At 45.3% G+C, this 26471-nt stretch overlaps 1 protein-coding gene across 1 annotated transcript in view; it reads left to right on the top strand.

The window, feature by feature from the left end:
- Positions 1-26111, top strand: part of Nckap1l (NCK associated protein 1 like) — a 51984-nt gene extending 25873 nt beyond the window's left edge. Inside the window, exons 12-31 of the mRNA XM_032884225.1 lie at positions 1053-1162; positions 1279-1411; positions 1749-1830; positions 2016-2074; positions 2254-2399; positions 3715-3847; positions 4111-4230; positions 6506-6651; positions 6948-7079; positions 9810-10028; positions 11356-11486; positions 14146-14243; positions 14354-14447; positions 14611-14693; positions 14927-15007; positions 17470-17563; positions 18404-18520; positions 18904-19013; positions 20603-20692; positions 24725-26111. Coding sequence (XP_032740116.1) covers positions 1053-1162; positions 1279-1411; positions 1749-1830; positions 2016-2074; positions 2254-2399; positions 3715-3847; positions 4111-4230; positions 6506-6651; positions 6948-7079; positions 9810-10028; positions 11356-11486; positions 14146-14243; positions 14354-14447; positions 14611-14693; positions 14927-15007; positions 17470-17563; positions 18404-18520; positions 18904-19013; positions 20603-20692; positions 24725-24856 — 2310 coding nt within the window. The 3' untranslated portion in view covers positions 24857-26111. The remainder of the gene's footprint in view (positions 1-1052; positions 1163-1278; positions 1412-1748; positions 1831-2015; positions 2075-2253; positions 2400-3714; positions 3848-4110; positions 4231-6505; positions 6652-6947; positions 7080-9809; positions 10029-11355; positions 11487-14145; positions 14244-14353; positions 14448-14610; positions 14694-14926; positions 15008-17469; positions 17564-18403; positions 18521-18903; positions 19014-20602; positions 20693-24724) is intronic.
- Positions 26112-26471: the final 360 nt, after the last annotated feature.

Genomic DNA, 26471 nt, shown 5'->3' with positions numbered 1-26471 from the left:
CCTAGCTCTTAGGAGACACTGCATTTCAAAACCCCTCCGTGCATATGTGAGAGTCATTTCAGAGCAGCTCAATGACAGCCTTCCCTTTTCTGAACAAAATTCACAGTTCTTCCCTGTCAGTCATCACCTGATTCAGGCCGTCCTCTCTAATTTACCTGCATATGTGTGCGCTCATGCACGTTAGCATATATGAGTCTGGAGTCTAGAGGGTAATCTCAGGTCCCGTTCTTCCAAGGCTTTTCACCTTGTTCTGTTGAGACAGTCTTTCACTGGCCTGAGGCTCAAGTATTAGGCAAGGCTGACTGATCAGTGAGTTCAGGAATCTGAAAGTCTTTGCCTTCTCAGCGTTGGAATTACAAGTGCATGCCTCTGTGCGTGGCTTCTTTTTTAACATGGGTTTTGGTGACTGAACTCAGGTCCTTAGGCTTCCACGTCAAGCACTTTACCGAAGGGACCATCTCTCGTGCCCCATTTTTTGAGTCTCTTGTGATCAATGTGGATGTGTGTGTGTGTGCCGATTCCATGACTCTCCAAGTACCCAAATGTTTCACGTTTTTCCCTTGGCAACATTGTAGCGTGCCATCTAACAGCTATTTGCATACTTGGCCTATCTTCTATTTGAGTGCAAACTAATTGATGGCAGAGCTTGCTTTCTGTTTTAAGCTATATAAATACCCATTAAGAATTTCTAAAATTTAATTTCGTGAGGAGGGAGGGGTATGGACTGTGAGCCAGGGCCAACATGTGTGTGTCTGTGTCACATGGTTCAGCTCTCTGTGTGCCTGCATGCTTGTTTCCAGATGCCATTGGAGTGGCTACACAATTATATCCGCATACAGATTATTTCAATAGCTTTTATTTTCTGCGCTTAACCCCTCCCGTCCCCGCCCTTTTTCCCCGTTCTGAGCATTGAACCTAGAGCTTTGTACCGAGAGGTGAGCACTTTACCAGCTAAACTATGTCCCCATGCTAATTTTTTTTTTAAAAAAATTGTTTTGTAAGTAGGAAATCTTTTTAAGTAGAAAATTCTAATAGGCTTTGTCCTCTCTTAGGCCCTTTTTGCTTTCATGGCCCTGTCTTTCATTCGTGATGAGGTCACTTGGCTGGTTCGACATACAGAAAATGTCACCAAGACTAAGACACCCGAAGACTATGCTGACTCGTTAGTATTTACTTAACCTTGTCCCTAGACTGGGGGGAGGGGGTAAGGAGGTGTCACATGATCTGCCTTGAATGGCTGTGTGTCTCCCCTCACAGTCCTTGTCCTCATCTTTACAGGAGCATCGCAGAGCTTCTCTTCCTGTTGGAGGAGATCAGGGCTCTGGTCCGAAGACACATCAAAGTGATCCAGCAGTACCATCTCCAGTATCTGGCTAGATTTGATGTCCTGGTGCTTAGTGACATCATTCAGGTATGTTCCACGGAGGACATCTTGGAGATCTCAGCATGATTTCCTTCTGGAGCCACTGTGGGTGAATGTCTGTAGTTTAGGTGTCAGGAAGCTGCTGTACGATGCGGATGAACGATCTCAGCAGATTTCTTCCCCCTAGGCAAGAGGAAAGAAAAAGGAGGAGAGATGACGTGCCTCGTGGCGGGGATCCTAGGCAGCGCTGTCTGTTCCTTGCTGGGTTTTTATGTTCTGGGCAGGCAGCAGCTCCTTCCACCTTCCACGCTGCCTGAGTCTGTGGTTGTGTTTTCCACCCTGCGGACCTGCGAGCACTGACTGTGATCTTCTACTTTTCTTTCAGAACCTGACTGTGTGTCCCGAGGAGGAGTCTGTCATTATGTCCTCCTTTGTTAGTACGTTGTCCTCTCTGAATCTTAAGCAAGGTAAGTGGTAGGAGGTGGAGGCAGCAGAACTCTTACGAGGCTGACACAGGTTTCCTGGAACACCGGTCTGTCAACCAGATAAGAGAACTCAGAAGAGGCTGCCATCTTGTGCGGCCAGGTGCTGGGCGCCGTTTTTATCATTTTCTTTTACACGTGCTTCTGTTCTTTTTTTTTTTTTTAAATAGTTGATAATGAAGAGAAATTTGACTTTTCTGGATTAAGGCTGGACTGGTTTCGCTTACAGGTAAGGCTCTTGTCTGGCGGTGGCCCCCATTCTCAGATTCTCCATCTTCCCCGAGTCTCTCCCCCATTTTTAATTTCTTAAGCACTGCTTCAGAGAATAAATAGTCCTTGACAAAGCACAGCGCACCCCAAGGCACGGCTTCATCTCATTTTCCTGTTTCCTCCCAACTCCAACCACAGGCATATACCAGTGTGGCAAAGGCACCTTTGCACCTGCATGAGAACCCTGACCTGGCCAAGGTCATGAACCTCATCATCTTTCACTCCCAGATGTTGGACTCAGTAGAGAAAGTGCTGGTGGAGACCTCTGACCTTTCTACTTTCTGGTGTGTCCTGTTTCTGATTTCAGCATCGATCCCCTCCACCTCTCTCAGGGTTTCTGAGACAGGGTTTCTCTGTGTAGCTTTTGTGGAACTCACTCTGGTTGGCTCATAGGGATCTGTCTGCTTCTGCCTCCTGAGTGCTGGGATTAAAGGCATGTGCCCATGTTTTCTTGTGAACGTCTTTAGTTTTAGTTGTTGTTGTTATTTTAAATTCTTAGGACACCATAATTTGTCTACTTTCATTTATGGGTATGGATGTATGTCTCTGTGTGTGTGTATGTCACCTGTGTGTGTGTGTGTGTACCCACAGAGGACAAAGGAAAAGTGCTGGAGTTATACACCTGATATGAGTACTGGGAACTGAACCTGGGTCCTCTCAAAGAGTAGTAAATGCTCTTGACTACCAAGCTATGACATTTAGATTTAAAAGACAGGAAACCAGGTCTGATGACACATATTTATAATCCCAGCACTTGGAAAGTAAAGATAGTAGGACCAGGAATTCTAGGTCATTCGTGGCTAAGGTTTAATCCTTAATGAGTTGAAGGAAAGAATGGGCCTTACTATCCTAAAACCCAAAGAAATGTGAGTTCTTGAGATCCTGCAGTCAGAGGAGTTGCCATGAGTTTTAGGCTAGCCTAGGCTATCTAGTGAGTCTGGAGCTGTGAAATGAGACCCTGTCTCAAAAACCCAAAATAAAATAAGGGAAACATGAATGCTGTGAAAATTTAGTGTTGGGAAAGTAAGAAATAATTGAGAGGGCTGGAGAATAGGGCTGTGGAGAATGAATACTTATCTGTCTTCAACAGATGACATTTGGCAATCAATAATTAGTTGATCACTGTAATGTATAACTCTAGTCCTTAAAGGATACATACAAACAAACAAACAAACACCACCTCCTAAAAACAAAACAAGAAAAAACAATACACAGTGTCATGTCTGCTTTTTGCAGTCTACAGAAATGGAGAACTGTAACTCGCATAAACACACATTAACATAATATTTATGAAGGAAAGGCAAGTCTCATGCAATTCATCTAAGTTTTCTGGAGCTCTAGCGTCATATTTTGAGGGAATGTGAATTTGGAACTAGTGAATTAGAGAGGATGGCCTGAATCAGGCGATGACTGACAGGGAAGAACTGAAAGGGAAGGCTGTCATTGCGATGCTCTGAAAGCTGTTGCAAGACTCTGGAAAGGTTAAGGTTCTTTGGTTTCTTTCTACCTCTAGGGCAGAAAGGAGGAGGGCGTGGCAAATAGAAAGAAGAAAGGGTCTGGTTACAAACCCTGGTTTCCAATCTTCTTCTTTCTCCACAGCTTTCATCTCCGTACCTTTGAGAAGATGTTTGCTACGACCCTGGAGGAACCAACCATGCTTCGCTACACCATCGCCTTCCCCCTGATTTGTGCTCATTTTGTCCACTGCATTCATGAAATGTGCCCAGAGGAGGTTGATACCCCAACTTTCAAGCTCTAACGTATCTCTAGTCCTGTCTCTTCTTTATTTCTCAAATTATAGTTCGGGGGTTGGTTTTGAACCTGGGAAGGGAACAGGAATAAGTCCCAAACATCTCAGTTTGATATAGAATATATCCTATCCTTCCGGTTTGTTCCTTTTTCCTTAGAGGAGTATGGCTCAGGCAAGGAGCCAGAGCAGTGTGGGAGGGGGATATGTCCTTTGTATGATGCGTTTCTTCCCCGTCCTCTCCACAGTACCCTCACCTGAAGAACCATGGTCTTCACCACTGCAACTCCTTCCTGGAAGAGCTGGCCAAGCAGACCAGCAACTGTGTGCTTGAGATATGTGCTGAACAGCGGAACCTGAACGAACAGGTGTTTCCCTCATCCCGGTTCAGTCGTCTTTCTCACCTTTCCTCAGGCCACTCTTGTTTCTCTCTCTTGGGTCAGGTTCTCCATTTCTTGAGAAGGGCCAGGGCTTTTGTGAACTTTGGTTTATGACGGGTTCCTCTATCAGTATAGTCCCTCCAAATCTCTTGGGACTAGAATTACAAAGCACAACCCTTTGACATTGTGACCCGAGGTAGTCGTCTACAAAGTTCATGCTGGAGAACTCCACAACTGAGTTACAAAATGGCCTGCACATGAGCGCACGCACACACATCTTAATGTTTTTATCCTTGGTTGCTGTGGTAGGTTGGGTACACACAGTAGATAGAAATACCAGAAAACACTTTTACTTGAGCAGTTAAACTCCATTAAAGTCTGTGCTCCATTTGGAGAGTTTTTGGGAGATGAACTTTCGTCATCCTTGCACGGTGCTCACGTGCTTGGGACAGTGGTCCCAGATCTCTATCTTGACTAATCTCTCTATTCATCAGCATCCCCAGTCTACGACCAACTGGACATTTTCAAGCACCCTAGTGCTGATCTCCAGGGTTACTTTCTTGTCTTCTGTTTTTTTGTCTTCCTTCCTTGACTGACTCAGAGCACCTGGTCATGATTAGATCAGCCTACATTTCAGAAAATCAGGAATAAGAAGTTAGTTTTGCTCTTGTCTCTAGAACCTTGAATTTCCCAGACTACCCACCCTTCCTGTGTTTGAGTCAGAATAGAGGGAACCTATGTAGGAGAGGAAATAAGGTGTGTGTGTGTGTGTGTGTGTGTGTGTGTCTGTCTCTGTGTATATGTGTATGTGTGTATGTGTGCCTGTGTGTGTGTATGTATCTGTATATGTGTGTATGTGAATATGTGCATATGTATGTCTGTGTCTATATGTGTGTCTCTGTCTGTATGTGTATGTGCATATATGTGTATGTATGTGTGTGTGTCTTAACATGTGAAATATGTCTAAGTGTGTGAGTACAGATAAACAGTGTATCACTTAGCTTTTGAATTTTCTTATGTGTCAAGTAAGGATAAAAACACTTTTTTTTTACAGAGTTGTAATAAGGATTAAATGAAATAGAGTACACAAAAATATTTGCTATATAGATCAGTCAGTAAATGTTAGCATTTGTATTTGGTGAAGCTTAATGGACACTAATATCTTAGGCCAATAGTTTGGAGTGAAGGTCAAGAAGGAAGGCACACGATCCCTGTCTTTGGGAATGTCCCAGTGTAGGTAAGGGAAATACAAATACGTGATTTAAAGACTGTAAGTAATTGATGCACAGAAGATACACAAGTGAGGACACTTACAGCTGTATTAATCATTCTCTATGAATATCTACTTCATGCATGGTAAACAGGTTTACTCAGTGCTGTGTCAGGAGTGACTAAGCCTTGTGTGAATAACTATTTGCACACAGAACTGTTGTAAGCAAGTGAGTGTTGACCCTTCAGAGTTACCATTTCGAGTAAATAATTATTGAGGCCATTTACCAATAAGGTTATATTTCTGGGTATTGATTTTTTTAATCAACCACAAATACTTTTGTATTAATGTATCTTTGTCTACCAAGGTAGATTTTATTTTATTATTTGAGTCAACTGAGTTTGGATTCAGGAATAGGGAGTGTGATTACAAAATGAATTTTCTTGTGTGGCCGTTATCTGTTCTCAAAGTAGTTCTAAAGTGATTCCCTAAGGCAATTTGAGTATCAAGTGATGGCTTGTATTTTTGGTAGAGCTACACAGAGAAAGGAGAGATGCAGGATGATGTTTGAGCCAACAACAAAAAAATAAACAAGTACAGATATTTAAGGAAGAGAAGAAACAAGGAAAGAGTATTGAACACATGTGGACTTTGAGAATTTGGAGGGCCATGGTAGTATAAAGAAGGGTTATAGCTGGTGAGATGATAGGTTTATCTGGCAAAAAGTATTGTTTCCCCACTTTAGAACCTTACACAAGGTAAGTTGAGTTTTGGCTTTGACGGTTTCCCTTTAGATTTGTCTGTTAGGAGAGCCCTCAGATGTGGGTGGGGGAGCAGTGCTTTTATCCTTAAAGGACACCGGCATCTCAGGGCTTGAGGCTGTTCATGGGGAGGTCTTTATGAACACTGGAAGAGGTGAGCACATTCCAAAATAGTTTCCATTAGAGAAAGAGAAGCTAGGTGGGTGGGGTAGGAGCAGATGAGGATGGAGGGGTCTTTTCTCAGCTGTTAGCAATGACCCTTGCTTCTCTCTCCACTGTGTCTGTTCCAAAGCTTCTACCCAAACACTGTGCCACCACCATCAGCAAAGCCAAGAACAGGAAGTCCATGAAGCAGAGGCAAGCTCCCAGGAAAGGAGAGCCTGAGAGGGACAAGCCAGGAGCAGAGAGCCACCGAAAGAACCGCAGCCTTGTCACGAAGTGAGAATCTGGCTCCCGGGGGCCAAATGGTGCTGTATTAAAGGAGGGAGAAAAAGGAAAGAAGGAAAGTGATGGGGGTCGGGGGAGTAGAGGAGGTGGTGTGAACTGACAGATACAAAAAAAGCACCTAGATGAATTTCCTACTTTGCTTTTGAAGAACGTCAGTGTGTACCATTCCAGGCTGAGTGTCCCTCAAGAGTGCAGGGATCCAAACAACATGGTCTGGCATTTCCTTCCCAGATGCCAATAGACTGTACCAGACCAGCACCATAATCAAATTCCTTTTTTCCTTTCAGCATGGACAAGCTACATTTAAACTTGACTGAGTTGGCACTGGCAATGAATCATGTGCACAGTTTCTCCGTGTTTGAACACACCATCTTCCCGTCAGAGTATCTCAGCAGCCACCTGGAGTCCAGGCTCAACAGGTAGCAAGCACTCTCTGGTCCATGTTTGTATTCTGTGTCGGTCTTCGGTGTGGGTCTGTTAGATCCATCCTGGTAGTCATGTCACAGGCTAGGGGCTCTGATACAGTCTGGTTCTGAGCACCCCTGTAGGAAAGAAAAAAGAGAGCCTTGCTTCTGTAGATTTTGATGAGCAGCTGGTCTATCCCCCTTGTTTGGTAGAGTGAACAGAGAGGCCAGCACTTGGGAGAGAGAGGCCGGAATGACAGGAGCTTAAGGTCATCCTTGGCTACCCTGAGAATTCTGGGCCAGCCTGACTACACAAGGCCCAAACAGGGGAGACGAGAGCAGAGTCGTTGCATCCTGCAGCTGTGTGCCCATGTCCTGGCCATTAGCCACAACAATGGAGCAGATTATCTAACGTATCCGAGTCAGTTTCCTTCCTATTAAGACCAGGATAATGATATTTACCTTGTAGAGCATTGAGAACAACCTGAGATCAAGGGTTTGTAGACAAATACAGATTACTATGAGTGCAAAGTTCCTGCCATATAGTAAGCCTTAGTTAAATAAATTCCCTTCCTGTACTTTGCCCCTCATTCCATTGTTTTCTGAAGAAGGAAGCATTATGTCTGAGGCACTGCAGGTAGGGCATCGAGAGGAGTGATTTATGACGAATTCATTACCCGTTTGTGTTTTGCCTCGGAATATGAGCAATCAATTTAGCAAGTATTTATCAAACACCTACTGTGTGTCAGGACTGTTCTAGAGGCTGTTGATAAAGTAGCATACAAAACATACCCCTGCCCCTTGAAGTTTGCCTTGTAGTAGGGGAGAGAGACTAACGAAATGAGAGTAGCATACGTGTCAGGTTAGTTATAAATGCAAAACAGCGAGAGAAAGCAGGGGAGGGAGATGCCATAGGAAGTGTATGTATGGTAAGGAGTTGACACAGTTTTTGATAGTGGGTTCATGATGTCTGCCTTGAAAAAAAAATGACATTTGAATGAACCCCTGAAGGAACTATAAAGCCAGGTCTGGTATGTGACTGTCTGGGAGCAATCATTGTAGCCAGAGGAACCAGTATTTCCCAAGCTGAGATGGAGACATTGCTCTGTTCAAGGGACAAGGAGGCAGAGTGGCGGTAGAAAGAGAACCCAAGTGAGGTGGGTGGGATATGAGGTTTTAGCAGAGCAACTGTGCGTGTGAGCAGGATACTGCAGGACTGGGCCATGTTAGACATGCAGCCTTTGCTGGTCTGGAGCAAAGCTGTAATAAGATTTGTGTCCACAGTTTGCTCTGGCTTTATCAGCATGAACGAGAACAGAAGCAGGGAAGACCAGTTACAAGTTGTGTTTTGACTGTGAGAGATGCGGATTTATTTTCCCATTAGGGTTTTGCCAGGGTGAGGTAAAATTAGCTTGTTTTTGTTCTGTACACATTAGCTCTGGGGGAGGAAGTGCTTCGGTTGCACACACGATGTCAAGGAGATGGTGGTGTGATAATTGCCTGTGCACACCTCCAGCAGCTGTGGTGTTTTCCAGGCCCTGGAGCAGTAAGGGTGTGATCATTAGTTTCCTGGAATCTCTGATTCTCGCTTCATTCGGTCATTGTTCCAAAAGCTCCAGGGTCTGTCCTAGAGGTTTTAGCTTTAAAAAAATTTTTTTAATAGAAATTTTATTTCATTTTTTTATGTATGTGGGTGTTTTGCTTGCACGTGTATCTGTGCATTGCACACCTGTTCGGTGTCTTTGGATACCAGAAGAGGATGTTGAGTTCTCTGGAACTGGGGTTACAAATGGCTGTTAGCTTCTACCCTACCCCATTTTGAGACAGAGCTTTCCTAAGTAGTATGAAGCCCAGGATAGACTTGAGATCACAGTACTCCTGCTTTATTGCTCTGAATGCTGGCCCCACAGCTGTGTGCCACCACAGCTGGCTGAAAGTTCTAATATTGATTAGGCCTGCTTCTCACCTTTCCCTTCTATGTTATTTTCCTGTAAGCGGTACCCAAGGTTCAAAACACTTCCCGTTCGTCTGTGGGAATGGGGCTTCCTGAAGCCCCGCCATAAACATTTTGCCCAAATGGCAACCAAACAAAGACTTCCAAATATCTTCCAGCTTAGGAAGAATTTGAGGGACTCATGCATAGTAAGGTGCAAATGAGGGACATTGCTTGAAGAGTATGTTCTACCCTGACTGTTTACCTTTTTTTCTTTTTCTTTTAATGAAGAAAAAGCTGTAAGTCAAAGGACTGGCCGTAACGGGAAATCCTAGCCCCAAGGAAGGAACATACTGTGCACTTGACTGTATGCAGCAGACATTTATTCTGTCTTCTCTGAGGGCGTAGGCTACAATATTCTCTCTGGTCTAGCATTTATGACAACCTGGGACTGCACTGTGTCTCCAACGGTTTCTAAGCATGGTTTTCCATTCTTGGCAGAAGTTGGGACTGTTTCTTTTCTTAGAGTTAGATGGCACTTGGGAGCTCAGGTCTTTTACCAGCTGATCTCATTTCTCCAGAGAGAGAAATCAAAGGTCTATGGACACAAGTCCAAGCTGCCACTAGCCAGCTGTGTGATCTTCCAAGCAATTTATTTACTCCGTTTTGTTATCCACAAAATGGGGATAATAGTGCCCACCTTAGTGGGTCGATGTGGGGTTTAAATGAGATAATATGTGTAGCACCAGGAATGTAGGGTTGTTTTTGTGGTTGTTAATATATTTGTAATTATTAAGGCTTTTGTTACTTAGAGCCATCGTGTCTTTGGCTGGCTACAATGCCACAACCCAGGAGATCCTTAGGCCTTCCGAGCTTTTGGCAGGAGTCAAGGCGTACATCAGTTTCATCCAGTCATTGGCACAGTTTTTGGGCACAGATGCTTCTAGAATTGTTCGCAATGCCCTCCTGCAGCAGACGCAGCCGCTGGACTCATGTGGCGAGCAGACAGTCACCACTCTCTACACAAACTGGTCAGTATTCTTTCTTCCCCTTGTCTCACCTCTACTAGTTCTTTTTCCTTGCATAGTAGGTCCTCATGACCAAGCATTCGAACCAGCAACATCTCTTAGAACCTGCAAAGGAGGTTTGTTTTTGCTTGTGAATGACAGCAATATGAAAGACAGAACTGGATCCCCCTTCTGTTCTAGCTTTTACATCATTCCCTATATATCAACCCTGCAGCTCTTTTGACCTTGTTCCTCTTAATGTCTAACCCTTAACTTTCCTTTTCTGGATTCTTACTGTTTCTGTTGAAAAGGATTCTGCTATTTCTTTCTGACATTATTATTTTTGCTTTAGCCTCTCCTTCTCCTACACACTGTCTCCTCATTCTCAGCCAAGGCTGTGACAGGTCCAGTAGATTGTTCTGAACAGGGAAAGGGGCCCTCTTGGAAAGCACTGTTTTCTTTGACATTTTTAAAGAGCCAAGAGGTAGATTTCTCCCTCCCCAAGCCACTGGGTGGCGCTTTAAATCTATTATCAGCTTACTGGGATACTGGGCTGGGCCGCCTGGTGAAGTGTACTTCACCAGCTAGGCTAGGGCTTTGATTATAGTAGTAAGATTGCCTCTCTCACAGAGACCTTTTAGTACCCACTGAATACTGCTGCACTAAGTTATTTTTTAATGTAAGTTTTCAATTTTAAAATTTGACAACTACTTTTAGTTAATGAGAAATAAAGCTGATTGGAAGCTGAGTTGGGCCCGCTGGTTTGTTAGCCCATGGTGCTGTGGAATACAAACTCAGAACTGGCGTCTGGGTGAGGGCTGCAGTACGTAGGCATCTGCCTGCAGACACTGTTGGAGTCAGTTTCTTTGACTTCTCCAGAAGTTAGGAGGGGAGATTTGAAGACTGGGTGACAGGTACTCCTGTAAGCCAGAGGTTTGATTTGAGACCGGATTCCGGGATCCTGGGTCTTTAGTCCACCCTTTTTACGGAGAGGATATAGCGTAACGTCTTTCAGAGGAGCCCCAGTATGAGCCTGTTTTACCTGACAGAGAGGGTAAGAGCAAGGGAAATACAGTTGTTGAAAGAGAGCAGGGCTGAAGGCTGGCAGTTCATGGTGCCACATTTAAGGCATGGTGGCACACCGATGGATTAGAGGCCGCGTGGAATCACATCTGTTTCTGATCCAACGGCTTTAGGGTGTTAAATAGATTGCTATGTTGCCTCCTTTCAGTCTTTCTTCTTCACTCCAGCCCCTAGCAGGGTTTCCCCCTGACTCGATCATGGTGGTGACAGAAATGACTGGACGCTAACCTATGCTTCCCTGACCCCCACCTCCCCTCCTGCCCTACAGGTACCTAGAAAGTCTACTCAGACAGGCGAGCAGTGGAACCATCGTCCTCTCTCCAGCCATGCAGGCCTTCATCAGCCTTCCCCGAGATGGGGAGCAGAACTTCAGTGCTGAGGAGTTCTCAGACATCTCTGGTGAGCTCAGGGTCCTGGTCTTCTCACCACAGAGCGGAACTTGGTTCTTCAACAGTACCTTGGTCTAAATCCTCCTGCCTTCCCAGAGGCCCATTCGGTGCTCCTCCTGGTGTCTCTGTTGGACTCTGCTCAACTTTAGGGACACATAAAAAGGAATTCTAAAGCAAGGCCCATGATTGAGAAGTAACTTGGGGGATGAAGGTGAAGAGAGAAAGGGAGAGAGGTTTAGGAGTTAGGCAGGCTCACTAGCCACTGAAGGGATTTATTCTTTTAAGGTGGTAACAGATTTAAAGTTTGAGAAGGACATTCTTATGTGGGGGGCATATTAAGTGGTGATCTGATGTTCTGGAACCTTCTTCCTTGATGATTTCTTAATGAGATGATGAAAGACATCAGTTTTAAGTCCAAGTTTTAAGTCTTATACCTAGAGTTCAAGTCATACAACAGTCTCGAGGCAACTCCTCTTGTTATCCCCATTTTCCAGATGAACACACTGAGACACTGAGAAGTTGGGAGATGCTGAGGTCACACATCTGTAAATGGTGGGACTTCAATTCAGACAGTCAAGTGTGTGTGTGTGTGTGTGTGTGTGTGTGTGTGTGTGTGTATGTGTAGATATTGGAGGTATGGTGAATTGGAAAGCCATTCCCTTTTGAAAGAGGGCTTGAAGTCATGTAATTCCTTCCTAATACTTGTGGTACCAACTGAGAATTCGTGAAGAATCCTATTTCACCCCTTTTTCTCTCACCTCCGTGTAAATGATGAATTGTGCATGGGACCTAGGATAGGCAGAGGTGTACCATGACCCAGACTTCTTCATTCTCCTTTTCTGGAGGTGGCAAGGAAGCCAAAGTACACGTTTCTGTTTTCCATCTCTTCCTCCTTACTGTCCCCTGCGTTCTACTGTAAACAGACTATACTTTGCCTGCTGTAGGTTTTAGATGCCCCCTTTCATCTGCCCTACCCACAAGCCGTAGGCAGCCTCTAAAACCTGCTTTAGGTCTTGCTGACAACTGACAAGCAGCGGGAGGCAGCACACATTCACCCTTCTGCCACCCCCACCCCAATTTGTCTGGGTTGCCATGGTGATGGGGCAATGTTACTTCAAAAATAGATAGATAGGAAGAAAAGGATGCCATGGGGTTACTAACTGGGGGTAGAGACGGCTGGAGTAGAGGGTTTTGCAGATCCACCCAATAGACCAGCCAGCTGCCTCTTCATTAGTTTCAGAGAAGACAGTTTTGACCCTTTCTCCCTCAGGCAGCCGTGTTAGCTTTCTAAGGTGGCTAGTTAATTGTAAAATCCTTTTACAGTTCTCGGCTTAGTCCTGTGGTTGTAGACTGGTGACTCTATAAACGTCTAGTATTTGCGTTGGACCAGGCATCACAATAGCTGCAGTGACCAGGGCTATTTCTTCTGTAGTTAATGGAGGGGGATGGCATCAACTGGTTCTTCCTCCAAAGACTGCAGCCAGGAGCTCTTGTTTCCCTTCCTTTCTGAATTCCGATTAACGGTGTTGAACGTGTCTTCCTTACGCTGCTCTCCTGTTCCTTCTGGTCTCTTATGCTTTCCCTTCCTGGAGTGGCCTGTAAAGATCACAGCTAGAGCCTCTTAAGCATCTGAGCTCACCACTAAGATTTCCACCCTGTGGCTCCCCCAGGCAAGTTTGATTTAACTCAGAAAGGGCAAAAGCAGGCTGGGTGAGCGTGATAAGGCCTTAGGGGCAAGCCTAGATTTGGAAGAATAAATAATTTAAAGCAAAAAGAACTGAGACTCTGGGGAATGTGTGCTGATTATGAAAAAAGAAAAGGCAGCTCATGGGGAAACTGGGCCAGTGAGATATTAAATGCCAGAAGTCTGAGGGATGAGACCCCAGATGCACAAGCATTGTCTCTGCAGGGCTGGGGGCTTTGTCCTGGGTTTCTGGACATACTCAGACGTGATTAACTTACCTTGGTCAAGCACCTAATCTTATCACCTGTAAAGCCATGGTGGGGTGCCTCTGCATCACACCACCCACATAGGGCTTTTGGTAACTACCACGTACCATACCCCTTTTTCATCTCCACCAAGTCTCCTCCAGTGTTTCTCATTGCAGGTTTTTTATGCTCCCATCAACTCTGCTCATGATTTCTTTTCACGTTACAGAGGCTCTGAGAGGTTTAGTGACTTCTTTGAGGCCTTCTTTAAAGCAAGTTTAGCTAGGACAATAGCAAAACCCAGAAAAAAGGACTGGGAAGTGCAGATTCATATAAGAAGGGAATGGGGGCCTGGAAAGATGGCTCAGCAGTTAAGAGCACCGGCTACTCCTCTGGAATACTGGAGCTTGAGTTCGAATACCCACAACAGTCTAGAACTCTGGATTCATGGGATCTGATGGCCTCTTCTGGCCTCTGTGGGAATTTCATGCCCATGGTGCACATACATTCAGGCACACAGACACATAAGTTTTGTTTTTTTAAAAAAGAGGAAAATAGCTATGCTCATGTGAGGTGAGTCATGCTATCGGTACCAGTGGGAAGTGTGGAAATTGTCCCAGAGGCCTGCCACCTGCATGCAGGACTAGAGATTTTTCTCCTTCAGTTGCTCATATTCTTTCCTTCCTAGACAGTATTTTAAATATTCAAAGACTTGTGTCCCCCATGAAATTCTATTCCAGAGATGCGAGCCTTGGCTGAAATTCTTGGCCCCTATGGCATGAAGTTCCTGAGTGAAAACCTGATGTGGCACGTGACTTCTCAGATTGTGGAACTGAAGGTGTGGCAGGGACCTGGGAAAAGGTCTTGCCTTGGCAGCGGTGGGAGCTGGAAGGTAGAGTGTTGCTGTTTTCTTTCCCTGCTGTATGCCTCTGTTTTCTTCAACTTCAGAAACTGGTGGTGGAAAACATGGATATCCTGGTTCAGATCAGATCCAACTTCACCAAGCCAGAATTGATGGCATCTCTGCTGCCCCAGCTGACAGGTAGACACCTTCCTACAGGAGCTATGAAGGAGACATTGTGAATGTCGGGGGCTTTGAGGAACGGGGGGCAGGGGAGGGTTGGAGGGTTAGGCTGGGCCTGGAAAAGCAAAAATCATCATCAGTTTCCCTTGTTCTCTTTTCTCACAACCCACGTTCTATTCAGGGGCTGAAAATGTGCTAAAACGAATGACCATCATTGGGGTGATTCTCAGTTTTAGGGCCATGGCCCAAGAGGGACTTCAGGAGGTGAGTGGGAAAGGTTATTGCAAAACCCTAAGCCTCTCTGCAGATAGGGTTTACGGGAATCACTGAGAGTATGGATGGGGAGGTGGCTGAGCTTGGCAGAGGTCATTCAGATCCAGGAGCTTAGAGAACTTTGGAGCTTGGGGGATGGGGATTGGAATCCTGGCTTCTTAAGTTGAGGCCCCCTTCCTGTCAGTTTTGATCTGATTTTGGATTCACTTCTTTTCTTTCTCTAGGTTTTTTCTGCCCACTGCCCCTTTCTCATGGGCCCCATTGAGTGCCTGAAGGAGTTTGTCACCCCAGACACAGACATTAAGGTAGGAGTGCAATTTAGGATTCAGTTACACGACTTACTGAAGACAAAGGTTGTTTGTAGTATCTTGTAAGGAGCTCTGAAGAATTCTATAGGAACAAGAGTTGGGATTTGAATGGTGAAGCAGGTTGAGCAGGCCTTGAGAGGGAGAATGGGGAGGGAGAATGAAAGGGAGGGAGAGGAGGAAAGGGGAGGGAAGGGAGAGGGGGAGGGAGAGGGGGGGGGGAGAGGGGGAGGGGGGGGGGGAGAGGAGAGAGGAAGGGAGGCAGAGGGAGAGGGAGAGGGGGAGGGAGAGGGAGGGGAGGGGAGAGGGGAGGGAGGGAGGGGAGAGGGGGAGGGGAGGGAGAGGGGAGGGAGGGGGAGGGGGAAGGAGAGGGAGACGGAGACGGACGGAGGAGAGGGAGACGGAGAGGAGAGGAGAGAGAGAGAGAGAGAGAGAGAGAGAGAGAGAGAGAGAGAGAGAGAGAGAACTGTCCATTCCCTCCACCCAGGGTTCTGATTTGATGCACAGTTCTGGTTTCCAGCAGTGGCTGATGACCAGTCTGAGTGCTCCATCCTGTCAGGAGTTTGTCCAGCTCACATCATCTGGACAGTTCTGGTTTTTAGGCTCAGCTTGCTTGAGAGTGTAGGCAGACAGATAGAGAAAGGGGATGAGCTGGAGGAAAGTCTCTATTGTCTCAGAGGTGGAGTAGAGGAAGAGAAAATGAAGCTTGTCAACCGTCCCTTCCTTCCTTCCTTCAGTACCACACTTCATTCACTATGGCCCTGGTCTGCTTGGCCTGTGACCACAGGCAGGCGGGGTCTAAGGGATTCAAATAAAGGGCTGAGCAGAAGGTGGCTTCTGTATGGGTACTATTTACAAAGTGTGTTGCTGTAAAATGTGTGGGGCATTGGTGAAAAAGATGTGCTTTAAAAAAACAAAAAACATAAACAGAAAACAGAAAAACAGACCTTCAAAAGGGGTCTAAGTGCTTGGGACGGGAGTCGTGACTTGAGTTACATCTTGAGAACTCAGTTCTGAGTACAGCAAACGAGAGATCCAGGTGTCAGTCAGTCTTTACTGTGCCTCGGGTATATGTTCAGCCCTAGGTGAAACACTAGGAAGATGGAGAAAAGGGCAAAGATCTGGTTACAGTAAAGGGAGAAGAAGGAAGGCATAATTCAGTTAGTCACTAAGGAGGATGCTTTACACATATAGTCCAATAGAAGTATCACTGCTCCATTTCTTTTTTTTCCATTTCCAAACAAAAATAAATTTTTGGGAATTTATTTCATATATACAGAATAATGTAGACATTATATATGAGTACCTCAATGAAATTTTTTGCATAATATGTAACTAATATCTAACTTTAATGTGTATTTTCTAATAAGATATAATGGTGTTTTTTTTCTTTTATTGCATATTTTCTTTATTTACATTTCAAATGTTATCCCCTTTCCCGGTTTCCCCTCTGGCAACCCCCATCCCATCTCCCCTCCCCCACCGTCCCATTCTACGGATGAGAATTCTGAGGCTCAAAGAGGTTAAAACCTTTAGACACAGTGACTAAGTGGTGGTGGTGAGATTTGAGCCAGGATTATTTCACTTCCAAAATGCCTTCTCCCTTTACTATGCCACAGGATATTTAAAATGTAGACTCTGTTTAGGAAGAAGCCACATGTTTTGCTTCCCCTCTGAAAAGACAGCTAATACCAGGTGCTGCATATGGTCTGTGCTTGGTCAGTAAAACAAGAAAGGAAGGAGAGATGAGTTTGGACTGAATCAGGGAGGCCTACAAAACTTAAATTAAGCTCAAGGGGTGCACATGACTTAGATGCAAACAGAGAAGAGGGAACAACATTAGAGACTGAAAGGATCTGGACCAAAGCATGAAAGAAAGGAAGTGGTAATTTGGGACAAGTGAATGAGTTACCTTGGCTACATTGATTAAATGAAGCATTTAGGAAAATAAGGTTTTCCTTGAATGCTAAGCAGTGCCTGTGTATTCACGTGCATTTATGCATGTGGGTGCATGTGCATGTGTGTCCTCAACTTTTCTCCACCTTATCTTGTGAGATAGAATCTTTCATTGAACTGGTAGCTCATTGATATGGTTAGGCTAACTGACCAATGAACTCCACAGCCTGTCTCTCCATTCTGGACCCAGAGCTAGGGTTATAAATGGATACTACCATGCACAATTTTTTTATGTGGGTGCTGGGATCCAGGTCCTTATGCTCGTGCAATAAACATTTTGTTGACAGCCATATCCACAGCTCCATAAAGCACTTTTGCCCTTTGCAGGGTGCCGAAAGCTATGAGACCATCTAGAAAAACATCTAGAAGACTATCTATCTAGAAAAATAACAGTAAACCACAAGTTAAAACACCACGACCTAGGTTTCCTGACTGCCGGTAGTTTCTGCCAAGCATCCCTCCTATGCTAGAACTTCTCCCCAGGATTTTGTTTTGTTCTCTATCAGGTCACCCTGAGTGTCTTTGAGCTGGCGTGTGCTGCAGGGGTGAGCTGTGACATTGACCCGGCCTTGGTGGCTGCCATTGCCAATCTGAAAGCTGGTAAGACGGAAAACGGGCCAGGAAGGGCTTGTGCCCCACTTTGGGCAGGTGGAATGTCAAATTAAAGAAGGCTTTGTTTGGGGTTGTCAATTTAGATGATATAAGATTGGATGGAGGACAAAGTAAAGTCCCTAACCTTCAGAAGATGCTCACAGTGGTAATTTAGGTTTTGTTGATCGAGCTGAAGAAAGTAGCTCAGAGCGAGAGTCTCTTGTTCAGCAAGTGCTTGGGGACCTTAGGGTGTGGTTGGGGAAATAAGATTCATGCAAATGAGTCAATAAGAGAACAGCTTTAGAGAGCAGATGATCTCACACTAAATTGTGTGGAATTGGCGTCCAAGTTCCCCACAGCGACCCTGTGCACCTGGAGTTTACAACCAGAGTAGATTCTGTATAGACTTTGTCCTTTCCCAGGCCTACTCTTACGCTCATTACACATTTCTGAGATTGGCCCACTTATTGTTATATATAACTCAAAGAGACCCGAACCTAGGGATTGGTATTAAGCTCTTCAAACTTGCCACATTCATCCATTTTCTTCTCTCTTGATCAGTGAGAATTTTTTTCCTCTCTCCTTTCTGCCTCTCCATCCCTTGAAGAAGCTGACAGGTATTCTAGGATGGATGTCAGCAGAACTCTTGATGGGAGTTTTGCTCTGCCATGAGCATGGGCAGGGCTCTAGGATTTGGGCCTCACTGTAATTGGTTACTTCTCCTGTCTTCTTTAGTCACTTCTAACTAAATCATGTTAGAGATATTTTTGTATGTGACTATGCTTCTGTGAAGTAGGACCCTGTAGGAGATAATTCCAGTTTGCCGACCTTACTTTTCTTTTCCCCCAGATAACTCATCCCCTGAAGAAGAGTACAAGGTGGCATGCCTACTTTTGATTTTCCTTGCTGTTTCCCTCCCACTCCTTGCCACTGACCCATCTTCCTTCTTCAGCATTGAGAAAGATGGTGAGTAAAATGTAGATTTGAAGCATCAGTGCTGTTCAGATTTCTGCTGGAGAGGGAGGTAGAATAAAGCAAAGTTACCTGGAACATACAGACTTCTGTAAAGGTGCAAATTTCTGTTTCAATGAGCACTCGAGAATGTGTGCATAAAATTCCATTCCAAAAAAATTGCCAAAGGAATGTACTTCTTCTAGTCCCCGAATGACAGCTAGCTATTTTGATGTCAGTTAGGGTGGTCCAGCTTGTGTGGGGGTGCACAGACACAGAGACAGGAACAGAGAGACAGAGACAAAGACAGAGACACAAAGAAAGAGAGAGATGGAGATTTTTCAGTTAGGACCAGCCTTGTCATTCTCTTTGTCTCTCCTCCCTTCATGTTTTCCTAGGCTACAACAACAACATCCACTGTTTGACCAAAGCCATCATCCAGGTGTCTGCTGCCCTTTTCACTCTGTACAACAAGAACATTGAAACACACCTCAAGGAGTTTCTGGTGGTGAGTGGAAGTGGTTTGACTTCGTCTTCTGTAGTCTAAGTTTCCATGTCATTCTTTCAGGAAGAGTGGAGGATTTTAACTTTCCTGACAGCTGGGACTTCAGCTTCTGCCAAGATACTTGGGGAGATGATTGGACAAAGAGAAAATCCAAGTTTGGCCACTATGAGTCCTCCGGCAAAATTTCGAGGCCTCGGCTTTCTCATTTATAAACTAAAGAGATTAAACTGATTTGTGATTCGTCATGTTGGTGCACATTGGAATATACTAAGGAATTTGTTAAGATAGACTCCTGATCTCTACCCCAGACCTCCTGAATTAGAACACAGAGCGAGGCCCAGCCTCGTGTTTCCAATTTGGTTTCCAGGAGATCAGAGATACATTGAAGTCATAGCCATGCCGAGTTTCATACTCTCTAAGGGCCCTTCCTACTCTGTCCTGCCATTTACCAGTTTTCAGGCGTGGTTTTAAATCTGGAAACATTAGTTTTCTCAGCAAGTGGTTTTGGTCTTAGGATCTAACTTTGAGAACACACGGCCTGGGTTTCCAAGGCCTGGAGTTTACAACCAGAGTAGATTCTGTACAGATTTTGTCTGAAACGAGTAGAAAATGTTTTTAGTCAAAGTTTGCCTCCCTGTAAGTATCACCATTGATATTAGTTTTGCCCCCAGAAAAACATAGAATAAATAACTTCCTCCCATAGTCGAAAGAGGCCCTAGAGTTTTCTGCTCTGGATCCCTTTGGAGGATTTTTGTCTATATATTCTGCCTCATGGTCATTACCCTCACCCTGAGCATTCTCAGCAATGGAGAGTTAATACTTATGGTCTTATCTTTCTCCTTTCAGAAGGAAACAGCAGATGACGTTATTTTTTTTTTCAGGAATTATACCCTTATTCTGAAAAGTACATGCCAGGTACATTAAGTTGGTCAGAGCGTCTCTGTTTAAGCTGGGAAAGCCAACTAGACAGAATGAGCTCTAACCATCTTAAAAGTAAAGCGGACTCTCACAAGGTCTCCAAGGAAAGAGATTCCCAATCCCATTTCTTTGTTCCCTTGTACCTTGTTTGGTTGCTAAGTTCAGGTAACCTGCATCTGGGCTATGTTACTCATGCTTCTACCTATTTCCTTGACCTGTTGGAGGCCTGGCAGTGAGTGGAGAGATGATAGGAGGATAATACTAAGACCACTGTTTGAATTAGAGGTTCATCCTTGGCGTCCAGGTATTGTCAGCTATAAACAGTCTGAGGACAGGTGTCTGGAGGCTGCTAAGGAAAAGAGGTTAATCTCTTGGTGCACAGCATGACCAGCCTTTGTTCTAGGTTCTCCCTGCCCCTTGTGCCCTCTTTCCTGGCATTTGATAAGCTCCTTCTGTCTGCACTGGCAGGCTAAGCCATTGGGATTTATTTTGGTTTGCAGGCAATGTGTGTCTCTCAAACCTAGGGAACCGATACTTTCCCACCTTGAGCTTTCAGGAACAGCCTAGCATGTCTTAAGGCTCCTCCTTGATCTTTTCTTAAGTTCCTGTAGCCTCAGGCTGTTCTGTTCTGACCTCCATAAAAACCTGTTTCTTTATAAATGCTTCCTCTGCAGGTGGCCTCTGTCAGCCTCTTGCAGCTGGGCCAGGAGACTGACAAGCTCAAAACCAGAAATCGTGAATCCATTTCTCTGCTCATGCGCTTGGTATGTATCTTGTTTAAGATGGTCTGGGAATGGAGAGGAAGGGCCAGCAGGAGATTCCTTTTTAAGGTCTTTGGGTCCCTGCCATATTCTCAACCAAAACATTAACTAAGAATTTAAGCCCACCTGGTTCCTCTGGATTTGTGTTCATGTTTTGGTGAGCATTCTAGACTTGTCCTTTGATCCCAGAGCAGAACATTCAAGGGCTTCTAGGCACAATGGGATGTCTCTTGCCCCTAGCTCCTGAGTCCCTTGTCTTGCAGTGCTCCTGAGTTTGACCTGGAGGAGGTCAACAATGCCCTTTTTGGGTGGCTGTTCAGTATGCTTTTGGTTTTCTCCGACAGCTTCCTACCAGTATATTTCTTGTCTCCAAGGATACTATGAACAGAGAGGGCTTAAAGGGGTTTAGGTATGGGGCTCACAAGAAGGAATTAATTTTGGTTATAAGGCAGGGATTTGGTAAGGTCATGAATCAGGCAGTTCACGCTCATTCCCTTGCTTTTCAAGCTTCATGCTTGCCTCTAATTTGGTGGAAAGTTCCTGGAGCTCTGACTCAGTTGACTTTTTAAAGTGCTTCCCTTATGACCTTGTTTCCCTCTTCAACATATTTACTCACTGTTTTTATCTCACAGTCTGATCCTCCAGGTTGGGCAGGTAGGGCTGCTGGCTCTGTCCAGAGGCCCTGTCCTTACCCTCTTCTCGTCCACCCCCAACACATACCTTACTCTTCTCTGGCCTTGTGGGAGAGGATGTGCCCCGACTCATAGGACACACTCAGGACGTGTGTGGTATTAAGTGTTCCAGCCCACCCTACTGGTGTGGACAGTGGCTGTACCCCTGCTACCCAAGGATGTATGGCTGCAGCTGAGCTGTTAGGTAGCGAAGTCTGAGTGTGTACAAAACTTCTCAAAGGGGGTGGAAAAGAGAAGGGGTGCTTGACTAAAACCGAGTTACTCTTTTGTTTTGTTAGGATATAGAACTCTGATAAGTCTAAGAGTTAAAACTATTTTACACTCATTTGTGTGTGTATGTGTCGGTGCTGTGGTGCATGTGTGCTCTGAGGGCACCCTGCAGAAGTCCATTCTCTCCTTCTACCCTGTGGGCCCTAAGAGATCAAACTCAGGTCTTCAGGCTTGGTAGCAAGTGTCTTCACCAGCTGAGCTAGCTCTCTGGCCCTAGTCTAAGCATTCTTTTTCTTTTTTTTTTTTTAATGTAGTTTTTATTTTACATGCATTGGTGTTTTGCCTGTATGTATGTCTGTGTGAGGTGTCAGATCTTGGAGTTTCAGACAGTTGTGAGCTGCCTTGTGGGTGCTGAGAATTGAACTCAGGTTCTCTGAAAGAAAATTCAGTGCCCTTAACTGCAGAGCCATTTCTCTAGCATTCTCAGACTTAGACTTTAATGAATATACAAAGATATATTTTGAAAGTATGACAAAATAGATTTATTTATTTATGTATTGGTCCTCATATGTCCCAAGCTGGTCTTGAACTTGATAGATAACCATGGATGACCTTGACTTTCTGGTTCTCCTGCCTTTACCTCTAGCATGCTATCATTACAGGCATGTATCACCATACCCAGTTTATTTTTTAATTTAATTTAATGTGATATTTGAGCTTAGAAATAGAGGCATAAGCATTCCTGGGATCTGCCTCCTCAGGCTCCCTTCTTTAAAGACCTTGAGTGGTATCTATGTCTCAGCCAGAAAAAGGCCTATGAGGGAGAATGAACTTGAAGTGTGTAGGGTGTGTGAGGGCTCCAGGAAGGAGAATGCCAGAAATGCAATAGGCAAGCACTGCATTTGCATTTGGAGCTTGCTCTGTCTGTCTGTCCTCCTCTTTCCTTCCTTCCTTCCTTCCTTCCTTCCTTCCTTCCTTCCTTCCTTCCTTCCTGTCTCTGTTTCTGGGACAGTTTTACTCTGTTGCTCAGTCTGACCTCCAGCTCAAAATGTCCCTGCCTGAATCTCTGAATGCTGGGGATTGCAGATGTATGTCTTCATGCCCAGCAAAAACTTAGCACTTTATCCATGATGGCACGGTTAGAATTAAGAGATCTTTGAGGAAGTGCATTGTAGACATTAAGTGCTCAATAAATGGAGCACTCTGTGCTTGCTGCTCTGGAAGGTGGGAGGTGACTGTGTTTCGAATTGCCTTTTAGCCCCACCTCCTGTGCCATGATCTCCACATCCAAGCCTGTCCTAAAAGATGGGGAGGTTCCTGCCCCTGGCAGCCCTGGCAGGAGCAGAGCCAGGACCAGGCACATTTTGCTGAGGTGATGATTGAGGGAGTAGCTGCTGCAAAGCAATTTAAATGCAAATGTTTCCACAGAGAAAGTGGAGATGATTACAGGGAAGGCACTGTGTTCTGAGTTAAAAGGCTATTTGTGTAATCCCACAATCTGGCCAGCACTTCCCTCCCTGGGGTCTTCCTGTTCTCACTGTCCAACCTGAGCATGGCCCACCCCAGGGTTGACAGCCTGTTCCTGGCATGGGTTCCCACTCTCAGAATCAAGAACTTAGATGTCAGAGCCACACCAGATCCTGGCCATTATCTGAGACTTAAAGGTCAATAGTGGAGAAATGGACAAGCAGAATGAGATTCAGGATATATAGGTTGACTTGAGACTAGAACCCACGTCTCTGAGCCTTCTGTCTAGGTCTGTCCTCAGTGCAACAGAGAACAGGAAGCCATGGACCAGTGACTCTTTTCTGAAGCTGTCACCCATTTTTCTGCACCTGATTGCATCTGTTGCCTGAGGGTTGGAAATCTCAGTAAGCAAGGAACTCCCTTTGGACTTTGGCTCGGGACTTCAGAGTTTATATTTGTTAGTTATTTTTAATCTTAATTTTTTTATTTTAATTAAATTAATTAATTAATTAACAAGGCAAGGTTTGCTCTTCAGCCTTGGGTTGCCTGAGATTCAATATGTGACCTAGGCTGGCCTCAATCTCATGATACTCCTTCTGCCTCAGCCTTGAGTTGGGGTGGCAGGCATGAGTCACCACATCTGACTGGGGCTGCGGTTTTGACGGAGGATTTTCTTTCCTCCAGGCTATGTTGCTGCTCTTTTGAGGCCATTGTGTGCCTTGTGTGTGAATGTGTTAGCAAAATCGTACTGATGTAAAACTTGAAGCGTCTTTGGAGAGAGATAGAAACATGGGACACCAGACATGGTAGATTCTCTTTCCTTAGTGGATCCTGAAATAACAGACATTTTGGGAGGGCCCACTGTGTGGATGGCCAGAGGATGTGGGACTGTTCTCTGGAGCATGGGTTTAGGCTCATGATTTCTTGTGGGAACAGGTTCTGAGGAAATACATCCTGCTTTCCCCACCCAGATGGAAACGCAGCTCAATCCTAGGCTGTGTTGCTGATTTGACATCTCTGACCATTCTCACACCCTTACTATCACCCTTAGTCTTACCCAGGCATCCGATCTATCTTCTGTTTAGCCATGGGGACTGCTGGGATTGCCACAGCATAAAAGCTTCTAATTAAACTAATTAATCATGCCTGGTCCTTTATGTAGCATCCTTATGGCTCCCCAGGTGCTGTGCTGGAAGAGGGAGGAACCCATGGCCCAGTATAAGAGGACCCGTGTGGTTTTACCCCCACCCCCTGCCTTCCCGCCCTCCCGCCCCCTGCCTGCAGTGGTAATTGTCTCCCTGGCTGTAAAGCTTTGATATGAGTGAGCACTGCCCTCCATCTTTACTCAGTGCTTATGCTGCCCACATGTGATTTAGTCTCCAGAACAGGAGAGACTCTAGGAAAACGGTTTGTTCGTTTTCCTTTTTTCCTTGCCTTCTGTTTCTGTGCCCTTCACATTATCCCCGATGGAGGGGATGGGCTTGAAGTGGAGCTCAGGAGGACACTCTTCCTTGGGAAGCCAGGTCGAGAGCCAGAGTAGGGGAGGAGTGAGTCAGATCTGCTCACTTTGAACTCTCAGAGCTACAGAGGGCCTAGGACCTGTATGATGAAAGCTGTTATCACAGATGCCTTCTGGGGGTCCTCACCTCTTGACTGTATGTTTCAGGTGGTGGAGGAGTCACCCTTCTTGACCCTGGACATGCTGGAGTCCTGTTTCCCTTACGTTCTACTACGCAATGCCTATCGGGAGGTTTCCCGGGCCTTCTACCTGAACCGTCTGCCAGCCAGTTCCCACTGAAGGGCCTTCTGGAGCTGCCAAGAGCCACACTGCAGTGAAAGTTGTGGCCGTTTCTTCAAAAGGGGAGAAGAGTGGGAGGGTGCCCAGGGAGAGACAGGTCAGGCCCCACAGCTGAAAGGGATAAGGAGGACTATCTAGGGCTGAGGAGTCATGGAGAAGTGGGACAGGCTGGGGCCATGGAGGACAATGTATAGATAAAGGGGTGTGGAACTACATGTATGAATTTTTAACCATGAAAAAAAAAACAGTGACCTATAAGCATATTGTGTATCTTCTGGTGACTCCAGCTTAAGCTCTGACAGGCATGGTTCTCTCCGACCTTCATCACTATTCTAGGATAATGTTGGCGGGCAGAGATGATCAATCATCATATTAAACCATAATGAGCTTATAATCCTCCCGCTGGAGCTGCTATTGTCTCCTGCACATTCATTAGGACGATTATCTCCTCTCTTCCTTTTCCAAATGTGTTCAGCAAACGTCCAGCCTGCTCCCACTGCAGCAGAGCAGCACAGGCACCCATTTCTCTTCGAAGGGCTCTTGGTCCTTCTCACCTTGACTCCATTCCCCAATGGTATTCCTCCTCCAGAGGTATCGTGTCCAGCTTACCCTCCTACCCACTGTGGGTAAAAAGTATATCTCCCTTGCTCTCACCGTGCCTGCTTTTCCTTGTGTGTCTCCACAGCCCAGACCGGAGAGGGGTAATGCAGATCACCTGGCAGCCAAGTGAAACTGACTCATGTGGGTTTTCCCTCCTACATCATTAGGGGGGTATTCTACCTCCTAATGGGTGGGACTAACTTAACCCCTAATCCCCTTGTCAGTCTCAGTACAGCTGTTGCTCCAGGCAGGGACTTCTCTTGTAGATCTTAAATTTCACGTACCTTATTAGGTCGGAGGGCCCAAGAGTAGGGATCCTTGAGGGAGTACAAGCTGTTTCAACTTAGCCCTTTTCTGTACTAATTAGAATTTCAAGTGTCATAGAGCCCGGGGCATTTAAGATAGCGCTAACTGGGTTTAGTAACTCTGTGGCAGAGAGCAGTTAACCCCATCCTTCATTCACACAGTCATCGCCAGGGAGGGCTGGAGTAACAGATCATACGTGTCACAGGTCCAGAATAGTTGGAATGGGAAAATGTAATTAGCGAGTTGATTAATTAGGGTCGTGCCCATGCTTCCATTATGAAAAGGAAGCAATTGTTGTTGGCTTTCAGCAAAACCATCCAGCTTTCATTAAACCAATTTGATAGCTGTTTTGGGATTGTGTGATTGTTTGCTTTTTATTTCTTCAGACCTGGGGTTAGTCAGTATTTCCTTTACTTGACACATATAATCAACAGACACTTTTGTTAGTAAAAACTGTTTGCTCTTTAGGACAGACGCAACAGAGACTGTATCTCCACGCTTCAGCTAATTGTCCTTCCTTCCTATGAAGAGGGCTTCATGTGTAAAGGGGTGGCTCAATGTCAGAACAACTGACGAGGAGAGAAAGACTCAGGGGTATCTAATCAATGGCACCTCTTCTCTTTTCTCTTGATTCAGGATCTTGCTATGTAGTTCAGGCTAGCCTTGAATTTACAACCCTCCTGCATCAGCTTCCCAAGTGGTAGGATTC

Source organism: Rattus rattus, chromosome 1 (assembly GCF_011064425.1).
Source record: "Rattus rattus isolate New Zealand chromosome 1, Rrattus_CSIRO_v1, whole genome shotgun sequence".
Taxonomy (NCBI): Eukaryota; Metazoa; Chordata; class Mammalia; order Rodentia; family Muridae; genus Rattus; species Rattus rattus.
This window is presented reverse-complemented; position numbering and strand designations above follow the sequence as displayed.